The 20477-nt window shown below is 49.8% G+C and overlaps 1 protein-coding gene across 1 annotated transcript; it reads right to left on the minus strand.

Moving 5' to 3' along the window:
- Positions 1-77: 77 nt before the first annotated feature.
- Positions 78-18608, minus strand: EFS (embryonal Fyn-associated substrate). Its single transcript, XM_035136311.2, has 6 exons — positions 15669-18608; positions 11310-11645; positions 10108-10206; positions 6236-6910; positions 4786-4875; positions 78-3197 (listed from the first exon to the last, which is right to left on the minus strand). Exons 1-6 carry the CDS (start codon positions 15672-15674, stop codon positions 2784-2786), a joined length of 1620 nt encoding a protein of 539 aa, XP_034992202.1. The 5' UTR covers positions 15675-18608; the 3' UTR covers positions 78-2783.
- Positions 18609-20477: the final 1869 nt, after the last annotated feature.

Genomic DNA, 20477 nt, shown 5'->3' on the forward strand with positions numbered 1-20477 from the left:
GCGCGATCGCGGCGCCGCCGCCGCCAGCCCTTCTCTCTCTCTCTCCAAATGCGTTCAGCCAGTGCGTCACGCGCCCTGCACCTTTTGGCACATCAGCGAATCCGGATTATTCGCAACCCGTCTTTCTCCAGAATCTCATTCTGGGGTCTAGTTCAGCTCAGGTTTCGCTGGCCAACCCGGCGCAGGTCTTTGGGTCAAAGGGCTCTCCTTGAAATGCTTGGCAGTGTGGCACAGTGGTTATAGAGTGCTGAGCTAGATCTAGGTTCAAATGGCTGGCCACAAAGGCTCCCAGGGCGATCTCTCAGCAAGGTGCCTTATACCGGAGTCAAGAGCACCGCGGGTCTGTCTTAACTCAGAATTGTCCACACTGACGGGTGTGTGTGTGGGTGGATCCCAAACCTAACTGGAGACACCAGGGATTGAACCCAAGGCAGGCGAAGCAGATGCTCAATAACTGAGCCCTTTTCTTAGCCTAATCTACCTCACAAGGCGTGGGCACTGCTTCAAGTTCCTCGGAAAAACGGACATAAATGAAATCATTAATTAAAATGTACCTGGCGACACTGAAAATCATGTGAATTCAAGACTCCATTGAAAGGGCGGAGAGATTCTCTTGCTTAATTTTGCAGTGCAGTTTTCGCCTCTCGCTGGCCTTGGGCAAATTCTCGCCACTGCACCTCACCCATCATTCTAGGCTAATAAACAAGATCAGTGTTTTCCCCCCTGGAAGGTGATGCGATATAGGCCACCTTTGCCCCCAGTGTCTCACGTTCCTTCGCTTCTTAACTGTTTATAGCCACAAGTCTTCTAGACCCCATGACTAAAGCAAGGACCTGGGAAAAGGGCGTCAAGAACGGGAATTGCAGGAGGCAGATCTAGAAATATAATTTTGGTTTTTCAAAATTTTACAGGGAGGTACTCCACTAAACTTTACTCAGAGCAGCCCTGTCAAAACGAATGGACCATATTTAAGTCATATTTCAGTGGGTATACCCTGAATTAAACTTAGTTACCTATCACCCAGTTTTTAATTTTGCAGCTTGGAAATTCATTCTGGCATTTAATGACCTTGGACCCACACGTCATTCTCCCATTCTGCCAGGTGGTCAACTTTATTAGACCGCGTCTAGATCTCTCAGAGCCTTTTCTTGTAAAACTCTTACATTCATTCCCAGTTTGCCTTTGAAAACGGATTGCTGCCTCCCCCTAGTTTATGGCTGTTTTGCCGTGTTGTTTCTTGTGTGTGGGTGTGTCTGCTTTTAACGGATGCTTTATCATTTTTTTGTTGCTCATGTTTTAAATCTGTAAAGTTGTATTTCCTGAACAGCAGCGTATCAATAATCAGAAATGGAATCAAAGCACGCCAGAGTTGTCGGGGGGAGATTTGCGGGGCGGGGAGAGGAGGGGAAAACCAATCAGGATGTGGAAGGAAGCAACACAGCATGGGTGTTTGTTTTTTCACCCATTTTTATTGTCATCAAACCTAGAAAATAACTTGGCAAATATTTCCTGAGAGAGATATTCTTGACCCCGTTTGTTTCCTGGTGAGGAAGTGAGATGAGGGTCGTCGCAGGGAGCCTGTATATGTGTGTGTGTGTGCGTGCTGTAAACTGCAGAATTGTCTGGCAGTTGTCCAATATCTAAAGGGTTTTTTTTTTTCAGAGGAAGACAACAATCCTGAGGAATGAATCCGTAGATCAAGCTGAAGGACTTTCATTATTAAGGATACTGACCCCTTCCAGGTGCTGGCATTATTCCGCTGACCTAGCAGTGGCTCAATAACCCCCTGCCCAGTTATTTGTGTTGCTAGTTCACACTGTGCATCATAACAGTGTCCATACTGACCCGCCCCCGTTGTCCATTTTTTTATCGTTTCCTATTCACCCTCGGCTTCCTCCCTTCTGCCCCAGATGAATTTGCTTCTTTTCACATTTGGCTGCCTCTCTGCATTTTGTCTTCTTTTGCCCCGTTGGCAATTTCCCATAAACCTCTCTGCTGCAGCAATATTGGCCATTCTCCCAATCCCCGCTCTTTCTCTAGCCGTTGCTCCATAATCTTTTGTTTCAGGATGACAAGGGTCATTTCCCATCAATTCTGTTTCCCTTCAGCTCCTTTCCCATTCAGGTTTGGGTTTTTTTTTCACTCTTAAGAACTGTTGTCAAGTCTACGAAGAGCCAGCGAGGAGATGTGTCTTTGGTCTTACGACCTCACGCCGCCATCTTTATCGAGGGGCGTCTGAGAAACCTTTGATGTTTTCAGGGTGGAACCTATGTCAGAATTAGCAAAACCTAACCGGAGCGGGGAAATGGGTGTCACGATGCGCAGTGTCGGGTCAGAGGCTGAAGGTCTGGAACGTTCTTTGGTTAGGAAACTGTCCAAGATGGCTGCTCGCAGGTGCAAGGGCTAGGGAGTAAAACCAAAGAGGCAAAGGTCTGGCACTGACAAGGACCATTTCTTGTCATGAAGTCGAGCAAGGCCGTCTCCTCTGTGGGTCGAAACTGAGCACCCAAGGGTCAAAGGTCACTAAACGTTGCTTCTGGCTGCAGACCCTGAACGCCATGGGGGGTTAAGAGGCCCTGACAAGATGGCTGCTGGAACTTAAGGGAAACATTTGTCCTTAGGCAAGGGCCAGAGTTATCCATGGGGCAGGTTCGGGCCTCCTCAGTCCCAGAAAACCACCAAGCAGCATTGCAGTTATTGCCACAGGAGGGGGTCGTAGTGTCTCACAGCTTCAGGGCAGGAGTTTGCTGGCGGTGAATCGGCACTGACACACGACGCAGGATTCAAGATGGCGCCAGGGTGCCAAGCAAGGAAGTGAAGGCCAAGGCTTGCCGGGAGAGCTCTGCCACGCACTCGCGCATCTCCCGGGCGGCGGGCGGAGAGGGGTAGTGCAGGGCGGCCCCCTTGACCGAGAGCACGGCGTCCTTCAGGGCCTGGCAGAGGGTGCCGCTTGCCGCCCCTACCCTGGCCCGAACCGTTGCCGAGGATGCCAGGCGGGACACGGTGTCCCCCACGAAGACCAGTTTGTGCGCCGTGACGATGACAAACTTCCCATGGGGCACGAAGACCCACGGTGGCTGGTGGGCACTGGCGCTGGCCAGGAGCGCCTCGATGGCTGAGAGCAGGGTGGTGTAATGTGTCTGGCACTGCCCCGTGTAGAACTGCAGAAGCTGGCTGTCCTCGGGCGAAGGCGGAGCCTATAAACCGAAGAGAAAAAGGTTAGACGGCTGCCATTTTGCTCACTCTGGCTGTGTGGTTGTGGGCATTATTTTCAGAGACGAGAGATGGCTGGCTGCTTCCTTCGCCTGGGAAATCTTTCCCGTTGGGCGCCAGAGAACATGTCTGTGTGCAATTCTGAAAATTCAAGCAGATCGAACATGGGGAGACTTATTTAAGTGGCATGCTTTTTACAACAGAACGAAAACCTCCCTCATTGGCACAAGAGAAGACTTGAGGGGGCAATTTGATGGTTTTGAGGGCAAGGACCTCAAAATTCCCCAATGCTCTTCTCTGTTCCTCGCTGCTGCTGCTGGCTCCCAACTCCAATTTCCCATAATGCCCCCAGAACTACCCTAGCTGCCATGATCAGAGGATCTCTTGCTTTGCACATGTCAGAGGAACCCAGTGAGGATGAGATCCGGGCTTCTTCCTTGTGGGGGGGGGGGAAGAGGAGCTTCAGGCCCAGGAGCTGTATGTGGCCCTCCATGCCCTCACATCAGGCTCTCAGGTCCCTCGCTAGGCCATACCCCTCCTCAGCCCTGCTCCACACTCTCCTCAAGTGCTTCCGTGTGGCTGGAATATTGCCTTCTAAGCTGACATTAAGAGTCTGTGGCTGCCTCCATTTGCTGCCTCTGGCCCTGGAACATGGCCCCCAAGCTGTCAAAAAGGCTCCGCTTCTTGCTTGTGCCTTATTTTGGGCCTTCCTGCCAAGGTTTTCACTGGGAGAAAGAACCTAGCAAAATCCTGGCCTACGTAAGACTTCAGTGGGAGCTAACTGCCTCCTCACCTGTAGCCGCCTTGTTGTATGTGTGCCTCCTTGGCTCTTGTGACATAACCGAATGCAGTTATGTAGCATCCCTCCCGGGGGCATTCTGGGAAATTCAAGATGGCAACCTTCGTTGCCATCCAACATGGCAGCCGCCTTCCCCCTCTGCCTGCTTATGTTGTAAGGGTGCGTGTGTGTCATGCACACTGCTGGACCAAGGCTGAGCGTGGTTTGTGGGAAGACCACCTTAGAACCCCACCCCTAGGTAAAAGGTAACAGTAAAGGACCCCTGGATGGTTAAGTCCAGTCAAAGGCAACTATGGGGCTGCGGCGCTCATCTCACTTTCGGGCCAAGGGAGATGGCGTTTGTCCACAGACAGCTTTTCTGGGTCATGTGGCCAGCATGACTAAACCGCTTCTGGCGCAACGGGACACCGTGACATAAACCAGAGCGCACAGAAACGCTATTTACCTTCCTGCCTCAGTGGTACCTATTTATCTACTTGCATTGGTGTGCTTCCGAACTGCTAGGTTAGCAGGAGCTGTGGCAGAGCAACAGACGCTCACCCCGTCACGGGGATTCGAACTGCCACGTCCCACCCCACCTCGACAACGGACCGACTGCGTGGCCTTGGCAGAGTCTCTTCAGGGTCTCGGGCCGGCTCTCCTTTGGGGGAACCCCCCCCCCTGAAAAACCAAGAGGCCTGCTTCACAGGGAGGATAAATTTCATAAGGGAATGCCAGGATCCGTCCCCAGCCTAAGCTGAAGACATTAGTACCTTTTAAAAAGCGAAACATACCATTTCCTCAGCCTGGGTCGTGTCTCCAGAAAGGGCGAGTCCTAGGCTTCCTTCAGAAGTTGTAGCTTTGGGCTGCGTTTTATCTGCTCCCTGGGAAAGGAAGAGAGAGGCAGAATTGTGGGTATGTGTGCAAGGTAAAGTGGAACAGAAAGCTTAGGAGGTGATGAGGTGTTTGGTCTCCCGAGAAGATCAAATTTCGTATCAAATGATCCAGAAAACGTCACCAGTAGCACAACAAAGAAGCCAGCCACATTTCCAGAGTACATTCAGGTAGCCTTCACAGGTCCTTGCAACCTGTTCCTGCTGCTCTATGCCTCATTATGGTTTGACACTTTCCCCCCATCCCTTTCCCAGTCTCCTCGAGAAACATATTTGGTGGGAATGTACCATGGTTCAGGCCTTTTTTGGGGGAAGTCTTTTATCTGATCTCCGAAATTGCTACACAATCTAGCTATCCACACAGAATGAGACCTTCTGCTCAGAGATCTGCCTCCTCAGACATATAATGTAGTTCTGTTTTAAGAGTTTTACGAATTTTATGTGTTTTAGTGATACTTGTCTTGTAGACATTTGTGTCAGTGACAGTTTCGTACACTTCAGCTGTGTTTCACAGGTAGCTTTATTTATTAGAGCTTTGTGATTAAGCAATGTACAAATCTTTCTTTCTAAATGTTTTTTTTAAAAAAAACCAACATCATGTAAATGATGCACAGTTCGGCTTGTTTGCCACAGATTTTGGGTGAAGACCGCAGAAATGTGGTGGCGGCGGCGATAATAATTTCAATGGTTTTTGGGAGCTGGAAGCAGAGTTGAGGCATAGCTTCACTGCAAATGTGGCTCAGGTGTTTTAAAATCCGGTTCAGCTGTCAAGACACCCAAGGGATTGCATTTCATGAGGATGCTATGTTTAGAGAACACTGATCCCATTTCCCAGGATCCCTTGGGAGTGAAGCCACGAAAAATTAAATTCATAGAGTTGGAAGGGACCCCTGAGGGTCATCTAGTCCAACCCCCTGCAATGCAGGAATCCTTCACCCAATGTGGGGCTCAAACCCACTCCCCTGAGATGCTCTACCAACTGAGGGGTCTCTACCAGAGGTCGAAGGCAACTGCTACGGGGGATTTTCAGAGTGAGGATACAGTGATGGAAAAACAACTCCACCTGTTGGATTTCTGCCTGCCATTCCGCGGTTAAGCAGATTTACTATTCTGGAAAATCACCACCACTTATTGAACTTCACTGAAATAACAGTCACAATAGCAGTACAATTAAAACCGATGCAAACAATTAATTTCAGTGCAGGAAAACAAATGATTTTTGTGCGCGAGAGCTTGGTCGGATCAAATGCAAACCCAGAGCGAGGATGAAGGGGTTTCTGACCCTGCCTTGGCCCTGGGGTCAAGGGCTGACGCACACACATTGCGGCAAGCCGTTCACCGCTGAACTCACCTTAAGGTGAACGTAGTCGTATTCCTCCGCCAGACGGATTCCCTCGTATTCGTTGTGCCCGTCATCTGCGACTTGCTCCAGGTGCTCTCCTGCCCCAAGACCCCCCAGCCGGGGTGGGGGCGGGGGCAGAGGTCGGTCCTGGATGCTCCCTTTCCGCACAATGCTCGGGGACGGGGGCGGGGGCTCGACGGAAAGCCGCTCCTCACTGGGAAGGGCAGGCAGGGGGCGCCGCGACAGGCTTTCGGCCGAGGGCAAGCGGGGTCTCGAAGGGGGCCCCGGATCCCGCAAGCTCAGTCCCTGGAGCGCCCCTTCAAGAGGCGGGGAGCCGGGCGCCAGCAGAGGGACGTCGTAGATGCCCCCATCCTCTTCCTCCTCTCCGCCTCCCGCCAACACTTCCTCGGGCGACTCGTACAAGTTCAGCAAGGCCGAGGCGCGCCGCAGGTTTGACGGGGTGGCGTAGACGAGGGGCATCTCCGAGCCCCCGTCATCCGCCTCCCCTTCCTCTTCCAAACCGGCGGGCTTCTTGAAGGTGAGGGGCACGTCATAGGGGTCGTTGGAGGGCGGAGGGGCGGAGGGCTGAGGGGCGACGCGGGCCACTTTCTTCGGGCAAGGGGAAGGCGAGTCGTAGGTGTCGGACAGAGAGTCTCGGATCAGGGAGGAGGGGACGTCGTAAACCTGAGGAGCACAGAAGGATACGGACGATGATGAAGGAGAGAGATAACGAGGTTAAAGGTGCTGGGTGGAAACGCCAAAATTTGGGTTCAAATCAGTCACTTTTTATAATGTTGCCTGGAGTGCACTGTTTCACGTAGGGAATGAGGAGTCGCACCTCTGAGTGTTCCTTCACATCAAAATCTCCTCACCTGTTGAAAACTAGCCTGCTTGTGAGAAGGTTCTAGGCCAGGCATCCCCAAACTCTGCCCTCCAGATGTTTTGGGCCGACAATTCCCATCATCCCTGACCACCGGTCCTGTTAGCTAGGGATGATGGGAGTTGTAGTCCCAAAACATCTGGAGGGCCGAGTTTGGGGATGCCTGCTTTACACCTCACCCCTCCCCATGCCTATCCCCACACAGTTCGACCAACCCCCCCACAGCCCTTTTTAAAGAGGGGGTGGCCCTTCGGAGAGGGGTTTGCCAAGCAGCTTGCCTGGGCCACCTGCCCTCCCCCCCGCCCCGCGCTTGCTCGCCTGCCTTTCTGCTGTCACCCTGGATTCAAACTCTAACATGACAACAGCCTTACCTTTCTATGTATATAGGAAGAGGTGTCTTATCTGGAGATATGGGGAAGTGTTTGGATACATACAACCCCCTAACATCAGACTGAAATGGTAGCCTCCCAGGAATTCTGTACTATGTTAATCAACTCCAGGAAACGAGGAGAACCACAGATTTGGGAGGGAGGGGATTTCTGGCTCGTTTACAACAGGGGTGGCAAACTCTTGACAGCCGGGGGGAGGATATCTCATAGAATCATAGAATCGTAGAGTTGGAAGAGACCACAAGGGCCATCCAGTCCAACCCCCTGCCAAGCAGGAAACACCATCAAAGCATTCTTGACATATGCCTGTCAAGCCTCTGCTTAAAGACCTCCAAAGAAGGAGACTCCACCACACTCCTTGGTAGCAAATTCCACTGCCGAACAGCTCTTACTGTCAGGAAGTTCTTCCTAAGGTTAAGTGGAATCTTCTTTCTTGTAGTTTGAATCCATTGCTCCGTGTCCGCTTCTCTGGAGCAGCAGAAAACAATCTTTCTCCCTCCTCCATATGACATCCTTTCATATATTTGAACATGGCTATCATATCACCCCTTAACCTTCTCTTCTCCAGGCTAAACATACCCAGCTCCCTAAGCCGTTCCTCATAAGGCATCGTTTCCAGGCCTTTGACCATTTTGGTTGCCCTCTTCTGGACACGTTCCAGCTTGTCAGTATCCTTCTTGAACTGTGGTGCCCAGAACTGGACACAGTACTCCAGGTGAGGTCTGTCCAGAGCAGAATACAGTGGTGCTGTTACTTCCCTAGATCTAGATGCTATACTCCTATTGATGCAGCCCAGAATTGCATTGGCTTTTTTAGCTGCTGCATCACACTGCTGACTCATGTCAAGTTTGTGGTCTACCAAGACTCCTAGATCTCATCATGGGCAATTCTCCAAGGGCCACAGGTTGGGTGGGTAGGGCTGGAGGGGGAAAACCCTGCAAAGAACTGTCAAACACTGAATCGAACCCCACCTTTTAATGAGTGTCACTTGCCCACTGGAGCGATGCCAAATGATTGACAAGTGGGCATGGCTTTGAAGATCTGGCCCTGTGGGCCGAACTGGTACCCTTGCTGGGCCATGACTGACCCATGGGCTGCAGGCTGCCCACCCCTAATAGGGAGATTTCTGACCTAGATGAAGCAATGGTGTTAACTTGGTATACGATGGCTTCTGACATTCCCACCATTTTAAGTTGCCGTTCCCAGCTTCCTGATCCCAAACAAATTCACCTTGAAGAGACGCCCCCCCCCAAACCCAAAGAGCCCCACGGCAGATGTCTGTGGCTTGTTCCCCCAAGATGCTGCCCCCTATCCTTTGGCACAGACCCACACACTCAGCACCCCCAAACTCAAGAGTGTATCTCTTACATTCAGCCCTTCAGATCTAAGTGGCCCCCTCTCCGCCCAACCCGTCCTGCCACTCCCCACGAAGCTTTCGGCCATCTAGGGCAACCTCTGGCCATCTAGGGGCTGAAAAGGACACCAGTTTGGTCCGGAGAAAACAGTCTCCACATTTGGGCTGAGATACAGTTACCCTCGGAGACCGGCACGGCCGCAGCTGTCTTTAGCAACAGACGGGTCCAGCTGTCCACAAAGGCAGCTCTCCAACGGAGGGGGGATGCTCGACAGCAGGCAGCCGAATCCCAGTTGTCTTAAACGGCACGGTTATCAAATGCATCTTCCCACCCACAGTTCAGGCTACAAGGCAGGGCCTTCACCCTTGGGGAAAAGGTTAAAAAACAGGACTCGGGGGGGGGGGGAAGCCCTGGGAGCTGAGGGATTAAGGGGGCTAGATTTTGAAACGAATACACTGCTATTGTGACAAAGCGGAAGGCTGTTATTAGCCTTACTACTGCAACACCGCATACAAAAGCGTCGCAGAGTTGGAAGGGACCCCCAAAGGTCATCTAGCCCAACCCGCAGCAACGCAGGAATCGTTGGTGCTTCGCAATGGCTCCCTGCGCCCAACTAGCCTTCAGTCGGAAACAGGGGTCCTCAAACTTTGGTCTACAGCAGGCATGTCCAACAGGTAGATCGTGATGTCTGCAGTAGATCACTGGTAGATCATTGGCTCCCTCCAAAGAAGCTGAACAACTGTGGCTCCCCTAAAAAAAGCTCAACATTTTACCTCCTCCCTGAAAAAACTCAACAACTTTCACCTGAACCCCCCAAAAGGGAGTAGATCACTGCCAATTTTTAACTCTGTGAGTAGATCGCAGTCTCTTGGGAGTTGGCCAACCCTGGTCTACAGGCACCCAGCAAACCGAAGCCCTCTCTCCAACTGAAAACGCTGCTTCCGCCATCTGCAGTCCCTGTGCCAATCCTACAGGCAGTGTTGCGCTGTGGTCGGAGCGTCGGACGACAGCCAAGAAGACCTGGCTTCAAATCATCCATGAAGCTCCCAGTCACACGCCTTCTCCCTGGCCTACCTCTCAGGGTTGTTGAGAGGACGGGGGAGAGAGGGATGAACCGTCTGCAAAGCTCCGATCTCCTTGAAGGGATTGAGATTTTTAAAAATGTGTTAATTAACTAAACGCCATCACAGTGAACGATAATGCAGCCAGCCGCTTGGATTTCATCGTGCAGTTCCCCCAGTGAGCGTAAGCACTAACCTCTGCGGGGTCCCCGTCTCTTCTGGTGCTCCGAGGCACCCTATAGATCCCCTCGGGGGGCAGAGGGCAGGGTCTGGCGGGCGGTGGCACCTCATAAACCTGGGGGCGGAGGAGGAAGAGAGAGGAATCAAACCAGGATCAACAAAAGGAAGTCGTGGCTACATCCTGAGGTTCATGGATGGGATTGTTTTGCAGTAGCGAAAGGCAGCCAGTACAAGCCGTGAGATTTGGCCGTAGCCCCAGAGGAATACCTTAAGAGCAACCTTCGCCAACCTGGTGCCCTCCAGTGTTTTGGAAAACAACACTGGCAGGAATGACCTAAAAAGGCTTATAAGGCTGAAAATTCTACCTTTTTACAGATAAATTAAAAAGGACATGGGAATAATGTAAGGTAAAAACGGGGATATTAGAAATGTGACGATACAGCAAAGAAACAAAGTAACCATGAGGTGGGAAGTTGATGAGCTCAGATGAGTTTGAACCTATGTGGAAAAACAAAGATTGTATTCATATGTTATAAAATGGAAACTCAATAAATATCATTTTTAAAAAAGGAAAACAACTCCCACTGGCGGGGGAAGGCTGCTTTAAATAAATTTACTCCACAGAGGTCCAGAGGGCGGCTACATGAGAACAGGGCCTTTTCTGCGGTGGCTCCCCATTTGTGGGACACACTCCCCAGGAAGGCTTGCCTAGCACCTTCATTATACACCTCCCAAGCATCAGGCAAAAACGTTCCTCTTCAGCCTTTGGCTGATTAATATTCCACGGCCTTTTAAATGTGTTGTGGACGGGGGAATTATGGGTTCATTTTCGTTCTCATTTTTCACTGCGTATTCTGCGTTTGTTATATTTGTCGTTGTGAACCACCCCGAGATCTACGGATAAAGTATACGATTCTAATTAAGAACGACAAGAATGCTCTTTCTGTCAGGGGGGAGGTGGCAGCGCTAAAGGGGGCGTGGCTGAAAGAGAAGGGGTGGAGCTAATAAACCGGCAGCTGCACCCCCCCCCACCCAGGGGTTACACCTAGTGGAATATTGGCCTCAAATCTCAAGGTTTGGGGTTCTAAGGAATAGAGCTAAATCTGCTTTGCATGCAGAAGGTCCCAAGTTCAATTTCTGACAGCAGCTCCAAGCAGGGCCCAGGAGAGAATCCTCGCCTGAAAACCTGGGTCAAATAAATAAATGACCTTTCCTCACCTCCTGCTCCTCCTTCCTGAGCCCCCTCCTCCTCCGCTCATCCTGGGGCCCTTCGTAGGCAGTCCCGACCGCCGCTGCCGCCTCCTTCCTGGGCACCTGGTAGACGTCTGCTGGGACGTGGTTCCGGCGAGCGGTGGGCCCTGGGGACCCTGGCTCGGGGAGGACTCTGACCCGGTTGGCTGGCACAATCCCCTGCTGCCCATGCAAGGAGCACAGGTGCCAGCCCTCCAGGCCCGGGGCTTCGGGCTGCAGCAGGACCATCAAGTCGCCCTTGCGGAAGGAGAGCTCGTCCGGGCACTCGGCTGCGTTGTCGTACAGGGCACGGCAGAGCTGGGCCTGGCAGGAAGCAGAGGGCAGGTCAGGTATCCCTCAAAATGCCGGCAGAGTAACGACATCTCTATATGAACTCACAGAATCACAGAGTTGGAAGGGGCCACGAGGATCGTATAGCCCCACCCCCTGCAGTGTAGGAATCTCCCGCCCAACGTGGGGCTCGAACCCACCACCCTGAGGTTAAGAGTCTCCTGCTCTGCCAACTGAGCTGTATCTTCTTCACAAAACTCCACGTATGCTGACGTGGCTGCTTCAATCTGCCCAACTTGCTCCGGGTGCCACCTAATACTTGATCTGCATTGAATACTTGTTCCGTTTGTGTGGCCGTGCCTAGACTTTGGAACTCCCTGCCTCTTGACATCAGGAAAGGCGCCTTTGCTGCACTCTTTTCGCTTAGGCGAGCCTACCCAGGTATGTGGAATGCCGGGCGTGTGTTTTTCATATGCTTTTAGCTTGCTGTTGTTTGAATTGCTGTTCTTCGCAGCTTTTGCCGATCGCTTTATTCTTTTTTGCGAACCGCTTTGAAGGCCCCCACCTCCTTTACAATCAAGCAGTGTATAAATTTAAAGGAACAGATGAAATGATATCCCAGTACAGACTGCAGAATTCTCCCAGGGATGTGCAAATCGCACACACACACAGAGAGAACCTGAGAAGTTCTTGAGGGTCTGCCTAGCCAGTGTGTTTCTCAAGCTTGCTGTTGTTGAACTACAACTCCCATCATCCCTGTCCACTGATCCTGCTAGCCAGGGATGATGGGAGTTGTAGTCCCGACAGCAGCTGGGATCCCAGCTTTCAGAAACACTCTGCATTTCACAACCACCACTAGATGCTACCAGGAAGCACATGAGGACGGCACAGAGACACCCCCCCTTCCACACTGTTTGTCCCTGTCTGCCCTGCCCGCAGGGAGGTTACATTGAGCTCCAAGGCCTTTGATAAGACAGCTTCACTGTCAACAGAAAGGTGGAAAGGAGCTGGCTGCCTCAAACAAAAGACCTCGCTTGCTTAAGTGCCATAATAAAGTTTGATCAGCTGGTTGGCGCCAGCGAGATGCCTTTGGGAGGGTGGGTCAGTTCTTGATTTGGCCCCCGGCACTTGAGCATACCCAGGAGAGGCAAACGCCCAGACTTGCCTGGTTGTTGGTAGTTTTAAGGACATAACACACAGCCGTAAGGACAGGCCATCACACAGCCTCCTGCTACTGCAGACGGGCACACGCTGTCCTTTTTGGGGGGATGCTCAGACACAGCGAGACTCAGCAGGAAACAAACCCTTGGCGTACAACCCTGTGTCCAAGACAGGCGCCCGAAACTTCACCTACGGATCAGCAGCCACACAAAGAGGCTGTATCCCCTCTTCCTGACTCCGCACAACCCTAGAATTGACTCAGGATTCGCCCGCCTGGAGACAGATCGTTCCGCCTGGAGACAGATCTGCAAGGGTGGGTGTGTCCTTCTGGACTACAACTCCCACCCTCCCTGACCCTTTGTCGTGCGGGCCGAGCCTCATGTTGGGCAAAATATCCCTGCATTGTTGGGGGGGGTTGGACTGGATGACCCTCGGGGTCCCTTCCAACTCTACGATCCTGTGATTCTATACTCCTTGGCTGGGAGCTGGAGGACCCACCCGCTCCCCACATGGGATATACCGGTATATTGCATCACAAGGGTTGTCCCTCGATCCAGGGTGTTTCCCAGACAGAGCTGCTCTGAATGCATATGTTCACACATCTGTGTTAACCCTAGATAGCCACAGGCCCAGATGCCGGTAGCCCAGTTAGTTAGATGCAGCCCAGGAGGCGATAAATGAGCTCAGGGCGAGCCCCCCTATCTTGTGCAGAGCAATGCATTCTCTCCAACACTCTCGCTTTTGCCACCCAAATCCCCCTAAATCCCAGGCTGCCATCTGTTTCTCCCAAGTCGTAGCTTATAACTCACAGCCACCCGCACAGGCAAGCCAAAGGCCAAATGTGGCAGGGACTGGGCTACCGGCTAAGCAGAAGTGCATGCAGATAGAAATAGGCACCACAAAACAAGTACAACCCTCCCTGCATTTGGGAAGCGAGGCTCTGCCACTTTAAACAGCAGAGAGTTGCAGAGAAGGATTCAACTCTCTCTCTCTCCCCCCCCCCCAATATTCTGAAGTAGTATAGTCCAAGAAAGGCTGTACCATGATTTTTTATTTTTTTGGATGCATGCATCTGCCTTCCCTTTTTAATATTGCCTGCTTGAAACTCTTCCTGGAGTGGAAGAAGCTGAACAGATGCCTTCCTAAGAGGTTTTTTTTTAAAAAAAAACAGTCGTACCTTGGATCTCGAACGCCTTGGCTCCCGAAGAGATCGAAACCCAGAAGTGAGTGTTGGAATGATTTTTGGAAGCTGAATGTCCGACACGGCTTCCGCTTGGCTTCAGGAGCTTCCTGCGGCCAGCTGGAAGCCGCGCTTTGGTTTCCGAATGTTTTGGAAGTCGAACCGACTTCCGGAATGGATTCTGTTTGACTTCCAAGGTACGACTGTACTGCTCATATTTTGTTGTTGTTTAGTCGTTTAGTCGTGTCCACACACACACACACACACACACCCATTTTCCAGATGGCAGTTGCATTTTGCAACACAAACTGGCAGCCCTTTGCAGGTATCCGGGCTCCGCAGTAAAGTTGCCTCATCAGTAAGAGCACATTAGTAAGAGATGCTATGGAACATGCATATTCACGCTCCACATGACTTGCAAATGTGAACATTCAAATCCCAAAGGAGAGATGAGACACTGAACTGGGGAATCGGTGAAATCTTCGAGACATTGGGTTTGTCTTTTTGCTGAAATGACTGACACATCTGGAAATGAGTCCCACAGCTTTGAAAAGCAATGGGTTGTATGTATCCAATACTCAAGAGAAGACCCACTGAAGTTAATGGCCACGGCTAACTTAGGTCCATTCATTTCAATGGGCCACCTCTGCGTAGGGTTAGCATCGACTACAACCCAGTGACCTTACGCGCAAAAAGAGGGGGCATTTTATTGTGTTACTGATCCCTTGATTAAAATTTAGGAAGAGTTTCTGGGGGGCGGGGGGGGGGCAGATAAAATAGCCCTTAGGGGGCCAGATCCCTGTCGCTACTGCTAGCTTGCTTTCCAGTCAAACCAGTTCCGAAAGTGGCCTACGACAATAAAAAGAATCAGATTAAAATATAAGGCAGATCTTGGCCATTAATATGTGGCAATCAAGGGGTGTGGGGTGGGGAGGGAAAGAGCCAATTTGGGTGCTGACAGATAATTCTTTGCCAGAGATGATCTCATTGGGGAGTTGGGTGCAGGGCTGCTTAGAAATGAGGGCAATGTTCAAGAAGTTAGCATGTGTTTCTCTATAGGGGGAGGGTCCTTTCTGAGGGGTCCCTGACCTTCTCTCTCTCTCTCTCTCTCTCTCTCTCTCTCTCTCTCTCTCTCTCTGGTAAAGCTGCAGAAAGTAAGATAAAATCAACTGAGATGTGCCTTGATTTGAGAAAGTGGAAAGGCCCGGGGGGCTCAAACCTACAAAAGCACCCAGATCCTCTGCCCCCAAATGTATTAAGTCACGTTATTAAGCAAAGACCTACTGAATATACTTGGGGACACCCGGGTATTCTGAGCTTCAACATTCAAACAGGTGCTGGGTTGCTAAGGCCCAGTGACAGCAAGGACCCTTCTTCAACCAAGAAGCAAGGCCATCCAATTTCACCTGAAGCAAAATCTCAGGTGAATCTGGGACCCACACACACAGAGATTAAACATCTTCAGGGAATTGTGAGGGAAATTTAAAATGATTTTCCATTGGCAAACGTTCCCAGGAGAGGTTTTTTTTTACAGCTCTGTACTTCTTTCCCTAGTCTTCACTGTTTGTACACCTGGAACATGCTGTGGCCCAGTGACCCTGAAACTAATCTTTTGTCCTAGGTCAAAAGAGCTCCGGATTCCAGATTCAACTCTAGACTTTGCTCTCAGGGCTAGCTAAATACCTGGCTCTCTTTTCCTAGCTGAGCATACTTACAGACATGTTGCTTTGCAAAAGGCAGGGTGTCGAAGACTGAGAAGTGGGAAAGGGACAACCGCAGACCCAGGAGATTGTGAACGAAGATTACACCTCTGTTCCTCCGGCTTCCGAAAACAATATCCCCGCCTCTAGGTGCATTATTTTGTCCACACACTTGGTTGTTCCGAAACAAAGAGGAGATTCCTGAGAAATTCAACACTGGTTTCTTATATCCTTGAAAAAAAAATATCCAGTGCTTTGGGGATGGAAGAAGCCAGAGCAGATTCAAAACAAAGAGTTTCTCAACAAACAAAAAAGTTGGCAAATTTGTCAATGCAAAGCGGGAGGGAAAAAGGTAATTTCCAACCGAACTCAAACACTCCCTGTCCTTTGATTGCTAGGAGTCTGGTTTCTCAGAAGTCCAGCCACTTTCAATTTGCAATGCTCTTTCCCCCACACCCCAGAAGTTTTTGTAAGCCTTCCCAAATCTCTTGGTCAGCAAAAGCTTCCCAGAAAAACCATCTGAGTAGGCCTGGCTGCTTCCAGGCCGCTCAGGCTGCATGGATTGATGAAGCAGACAAGGCGAAAGAGTAACAAGTTGGAACATGGGCTTGTGTTGCAACCGCAGAGTGGAATTGCAACCCAAAACAGAGGCATTTGCAATACTTCTCTCCAAAGGTCCTTGTTTTTAAAAAAAACTGGCACGCTCGGAAGAACGACCACGGATTTTTGCATCGTCATGAAATCCAGAAAGCCTTCCTGAGCTATTCCTTTCAAGCCAAAAGCCTTGCCAGCAGAAAGTCTGTAGATCCACAGATGCTAACAAACTTTCCTACTTCTCCGAAATAGATTAAAAAAGCACACACACACACACCCAGCAGGTCAGTTTTTTCCTGAGAGTGCAGGCAGTATTTACCATGTCTTGAAATTTCCATGGTGTTTTGCAAACTTTCCCCAAGACCCAGGACACTAAATTCTTTTTTAAATCCTGAGGTTTGATCCAATTTTTCTCCCAAATAATAATAATAATAATAATAATAATAAGTCTGTGTACAAATCCAGCCTGCTTTGCAGAAATCTCCAAATCTCCAGGAGACGTGAAGCTTGAAAATGCTAATACTGACAAAAATCAAACTTCAAAAATAGTGATGCACATTAGTGTAAGCTCATTGCCTAAGAAAGACCCATGTTTTCTCCCTCAGACTACAGAGGAGATGTAAGATTTGGTGATGGGGGAGATGACACACCATAATTTTAGCTTTTTCAAAGCATGGGAAACTTGATGCTCTTCAGAAAACCCCCCAAAATCATTTGTAAACTTTGAGGAATCCCACATGATGTTGTTTCCGCACCCTTTATAATCCAGAAAAAGCAGCGTTTTTTCCAACAACAACAACAACAACGAAAGTAATTGGGAGGGCTGCCAAAATCTAGAAAAATAACTCGCTAGCGCAAATATTCAATCCAGCCCAAATCCAGAATCAGTGTTCGACGAATGACGGGGTCCAACATCCAGAAAATGTATACATGTGTGCTGCAACCCCAATCCAAGTGGACACAGGTGGACTTTAGAAGTTGAATTAATCTTCAGCATCCAGAAAAAAGACTGCGCAATCCAGATGAAAAAGCAGCTGATCCAAACCAACCATACTCCTCTCTGTCATTTGCCACAAGCAAAGTCCAAACAGTCAGCTTGGATAAACCAGACTTCAGCTTTCCATATTAACCTGAAGTAGTAATTTTCTCTCTCAAGACTCCCAAGTTGTGTTTTCCCTCTTCTGTGGGTTTAAAATGAGAGACTGGCGGTTTGCTTTCCAGATGCTCTGCATTTTGGAGGGAGACCAGTTCTCTTGAAATGTCGCAAGTCCATCTTTTTTCCTTTCTTTTTTTTGGGGGGGGGGGAATATTATTAGCTCCTTCCTACACACATCTATTTTATGCTGAGGCAGGCTTAATTTTGCTGCAGGCTTAATTTGGGGGGAACTCTCTTCCAAGGAAAAGCAGATACCCACACCCACAAAATTTAGGGTTTTTTTTGGCCTTTTCCCCTTCGGCTGGGATCCTGGCTCCCACTCAAGCCAATAATAGAAGGGTCCGGCCTGCTTGCTTCCTTGCAAGATAGCAATTTATCCGGCCAAGTCAGAAACCAAGTTGCTGGATGGAAACTAGGTGAGGGGGAAGAAAAGGAGGCCAGTCGAAAAAAGAAAAAATTACAGCTGGCTGGGAGGCAGAAAGTAGGCGACGAAGAGGAAAAGGAGGGGAGGCGAAAGAGGGGACCAAAAGGAGAAAGCAGGGATCAGGTGGAAGGAAGGGAAACGCGCGGTCCTGGCTGGCTGGTGCGCAATCCTGGTGCGCAAAGCGACCCGGGGAAAGGAGGTCGTGGGGAAAGAAAAGATTGAATGAGAGTTGGGTAAGAAAAGCAGAAAGAGGGCAGGAGGTGGAAGCAGAGCGGAGGCTCCTCGAGGACTTCAAAGCGCCTTCTCCATCATTGTCTCCTTCTTCCTTCCTTCTCTCCTCTCCACGCGCGTCTCTCCTTTCTCTTTTTCCCCCTCCCAGTTTGGGCGAAGGGATTACTTCTTCTCGCTCCCATCTGTTGGAGGGCGAACGGCGCCCTCGCCTCCTCCTCCTCCCTCTCCCATTTTGTCCTCTTCCCTTCTTTCTCCCTGCAAAAGTCTCGCCTCCCGCCCCCTCTCCGGCTCCGGTATGGCCGGATGTGTTACTTCTTCTCCTCCTCCTTTCAGCTTTTGCCACTCTTTCTTTCTCTTTCTCTCTTTTCTTTCTCCCTCCCGCGGCTGCCGGGAGAATCACCTTCTTTCTCTCGCCCTTTCTTTCCTTTCTCTTCTTTCTTTCCTGCTCTCCTCCTTTTGCAATCGGGTCCTTCCTCCTTTTCTTTCCCACCAAAACGTGCTGAGCGAGAGAGAGAGAGACCTTTAGAAAAAGGCAGAGAGGGGAGGGGGGAAAGGGCGAAGGAGGAGGAAAAAAAAGAAGGGCAGGCAGCTGGATTTGGCTCACAGCCCAGCTCCCTCCCCTCCCTCCTCGGGCTCACACTCGCGTCTATTCCTTCTCCAGACCCTGACCCCTCCCTCTCTCCTGCCTCCAAGTCCTGGGTCCTAGAGGCTCCTCTCTCCTCGAAAAGAAAGGGAGAAGAATCACCTTGCAGAATCTTAAGGACTAGCAGCACGGTTGGAAGAAGCCAGCTCAAAGAATTGGCCCTGTACCTTTAAAGCAAACACACCTGCCCAAAGAATCCTGGGAACTGTAGTTTGCCCCTCGTAGAGCTACATTTCCCCCACCCCCACCCCCACCCCCCCCGAAGGAGAGGAAAAGAAAGAAAGAAAGAAAGAAAGAAAGAAAGAAAGAAAGAAAGAAAGAAAGAAAGAAAGAAAGAAAGAAAGAAAGAAAGAAAGAAAGAAAGAAAGAAAGAAAGAAAGAATCGTATGGAAACTTGAGGACTAGCAGTACATTTGGCAGAAGCTGACCCCAAGCATTGGCTGTTTACGCACCATGCCTTTAAAACACACCCCTCCCTCCGAAAGATTCATGGGAACTGTAGTTTACCCCTCATCGAGCTACAGCTCCCTGTCTGCTACCCAGTGATATTGAAGAAAGTTTCAACATCTGGTAGGGAAGACTTTTGCACATTCCTGGTCCTTGGCATCAGGCATCAAAATGGCTTCATGCACACCCATACATTTAAAACACACACACCCCGTATATCCTGGGAACTGATGCATCACAGACCTACAGCATATTATTATATCACAACTGGAGAGAGACCTGTTGGGATGTAATGTAAAAGTGCTGTCTGAAATGTATAAAATATTATTGGAATGGGAGGCACAAGATGGGCAAGTAAAACCCTCAATGTTACATTGGGCAAGAGATATTTGGCATAATATAGGCATGGAAGCATGAAGACGATTGTGGAATAGGGATATAAAATTTACAGCATGTTATGGTCTCAGAGAGGGATGCGGATAGCGCTGTGGTCTCTAAATCACAGAGCCTAGACTCGAGCTTGCTGAACAGAAGGTCGTCGGTTCGAATCCCTGTGACGGGGTGAGCTCCTGTTGCTGGGTCCCATCTCCTGCCAACCTAGCAGTTCGAAAGCATGTCAAGTGCAAGTAGATAAATAGGTACCGCTCCGGTGGGAAGGTAAATGGCGTTTCCATGCGCTGCTCTGGTTCGCCAGAAGCGGCTTAGTCATGCTGGCCACATTACCTGGAAGCTGTACACCGGCTCCCTCGGCCAATAACGCGAGATGAGCGCCACAACCCCAGAGTCGTCTGCGACTGGACCTAATGGTCGGGGTCCCTTTCCCTTTATATTGGCAAAAATGTATAAATTTAATCAAATAAGTGTAGGAAATGTAAAGAGAAAGAAGGTTCTTTTCATATGTGCTGGTCTTGTACTAAGCTTAAAGCTTACTGGGAAATGATATATAATGAATTGAAAAGGATGTTTAAAATAAAGTTTGCAAAACAACCAGAAGCTTTTCTTTTGGGAATTATAGGGACAGAACTACCAGAACTGTATAGAAACTTATTCATGTATGCTACTACAGCTGCAAGAATGCTACTCACCCCAAAATGGAAAGAAGCAGAAGTCCCAGCAAAGGAAGAATGGATACAAAAACTTATGGAATATGCAGAAATGGCAAAACTTACTGGAAGAATAAGAAATCAAGATGACAAACTTTTGATAAAAGAATGGAAATGGTTTATTGAATATTTACAGATAAATTGGCAGGATTATTGTAATAACCTGCAGTTTGATAAGAGTATATATTTAAAGCAGATGAATAAATGAACAAATTTAGTTAATTTG

This window comes from Zootoca vivipara, chromosome 13, assembly GCF_963506605.1.
Source record: "Zootoca vivipara chromosome 13, rZooViv1.1, whole genome shotgun sequence".
In the NCBI taxonomy this organism is placed as follows: Eukaryota; Metazoa; Chordata; class Lepidosauria; order Squamata; family Lacertidae; genus Zootoca; species Zootoca vivipara.

Coding starts and splice junctions, on each gene's coding strand:
- EFS (XM_035136311.2), bottom strand. Junction 10,207..11,309: donor TCAGGAAGGAGGAGCAGGAG/GTGAGGAAAGGT, acceptor CTCCGCCCCCAG/GTTTATGAGGTGCCACCGCC. Junction 4,876..6,235: donor ACGACTACGTTCACCTTAAG/GTGAGTTCAGCG, acceptor TTCCTTTCCCAG/GGAGCAGATAAAACGCAGCC.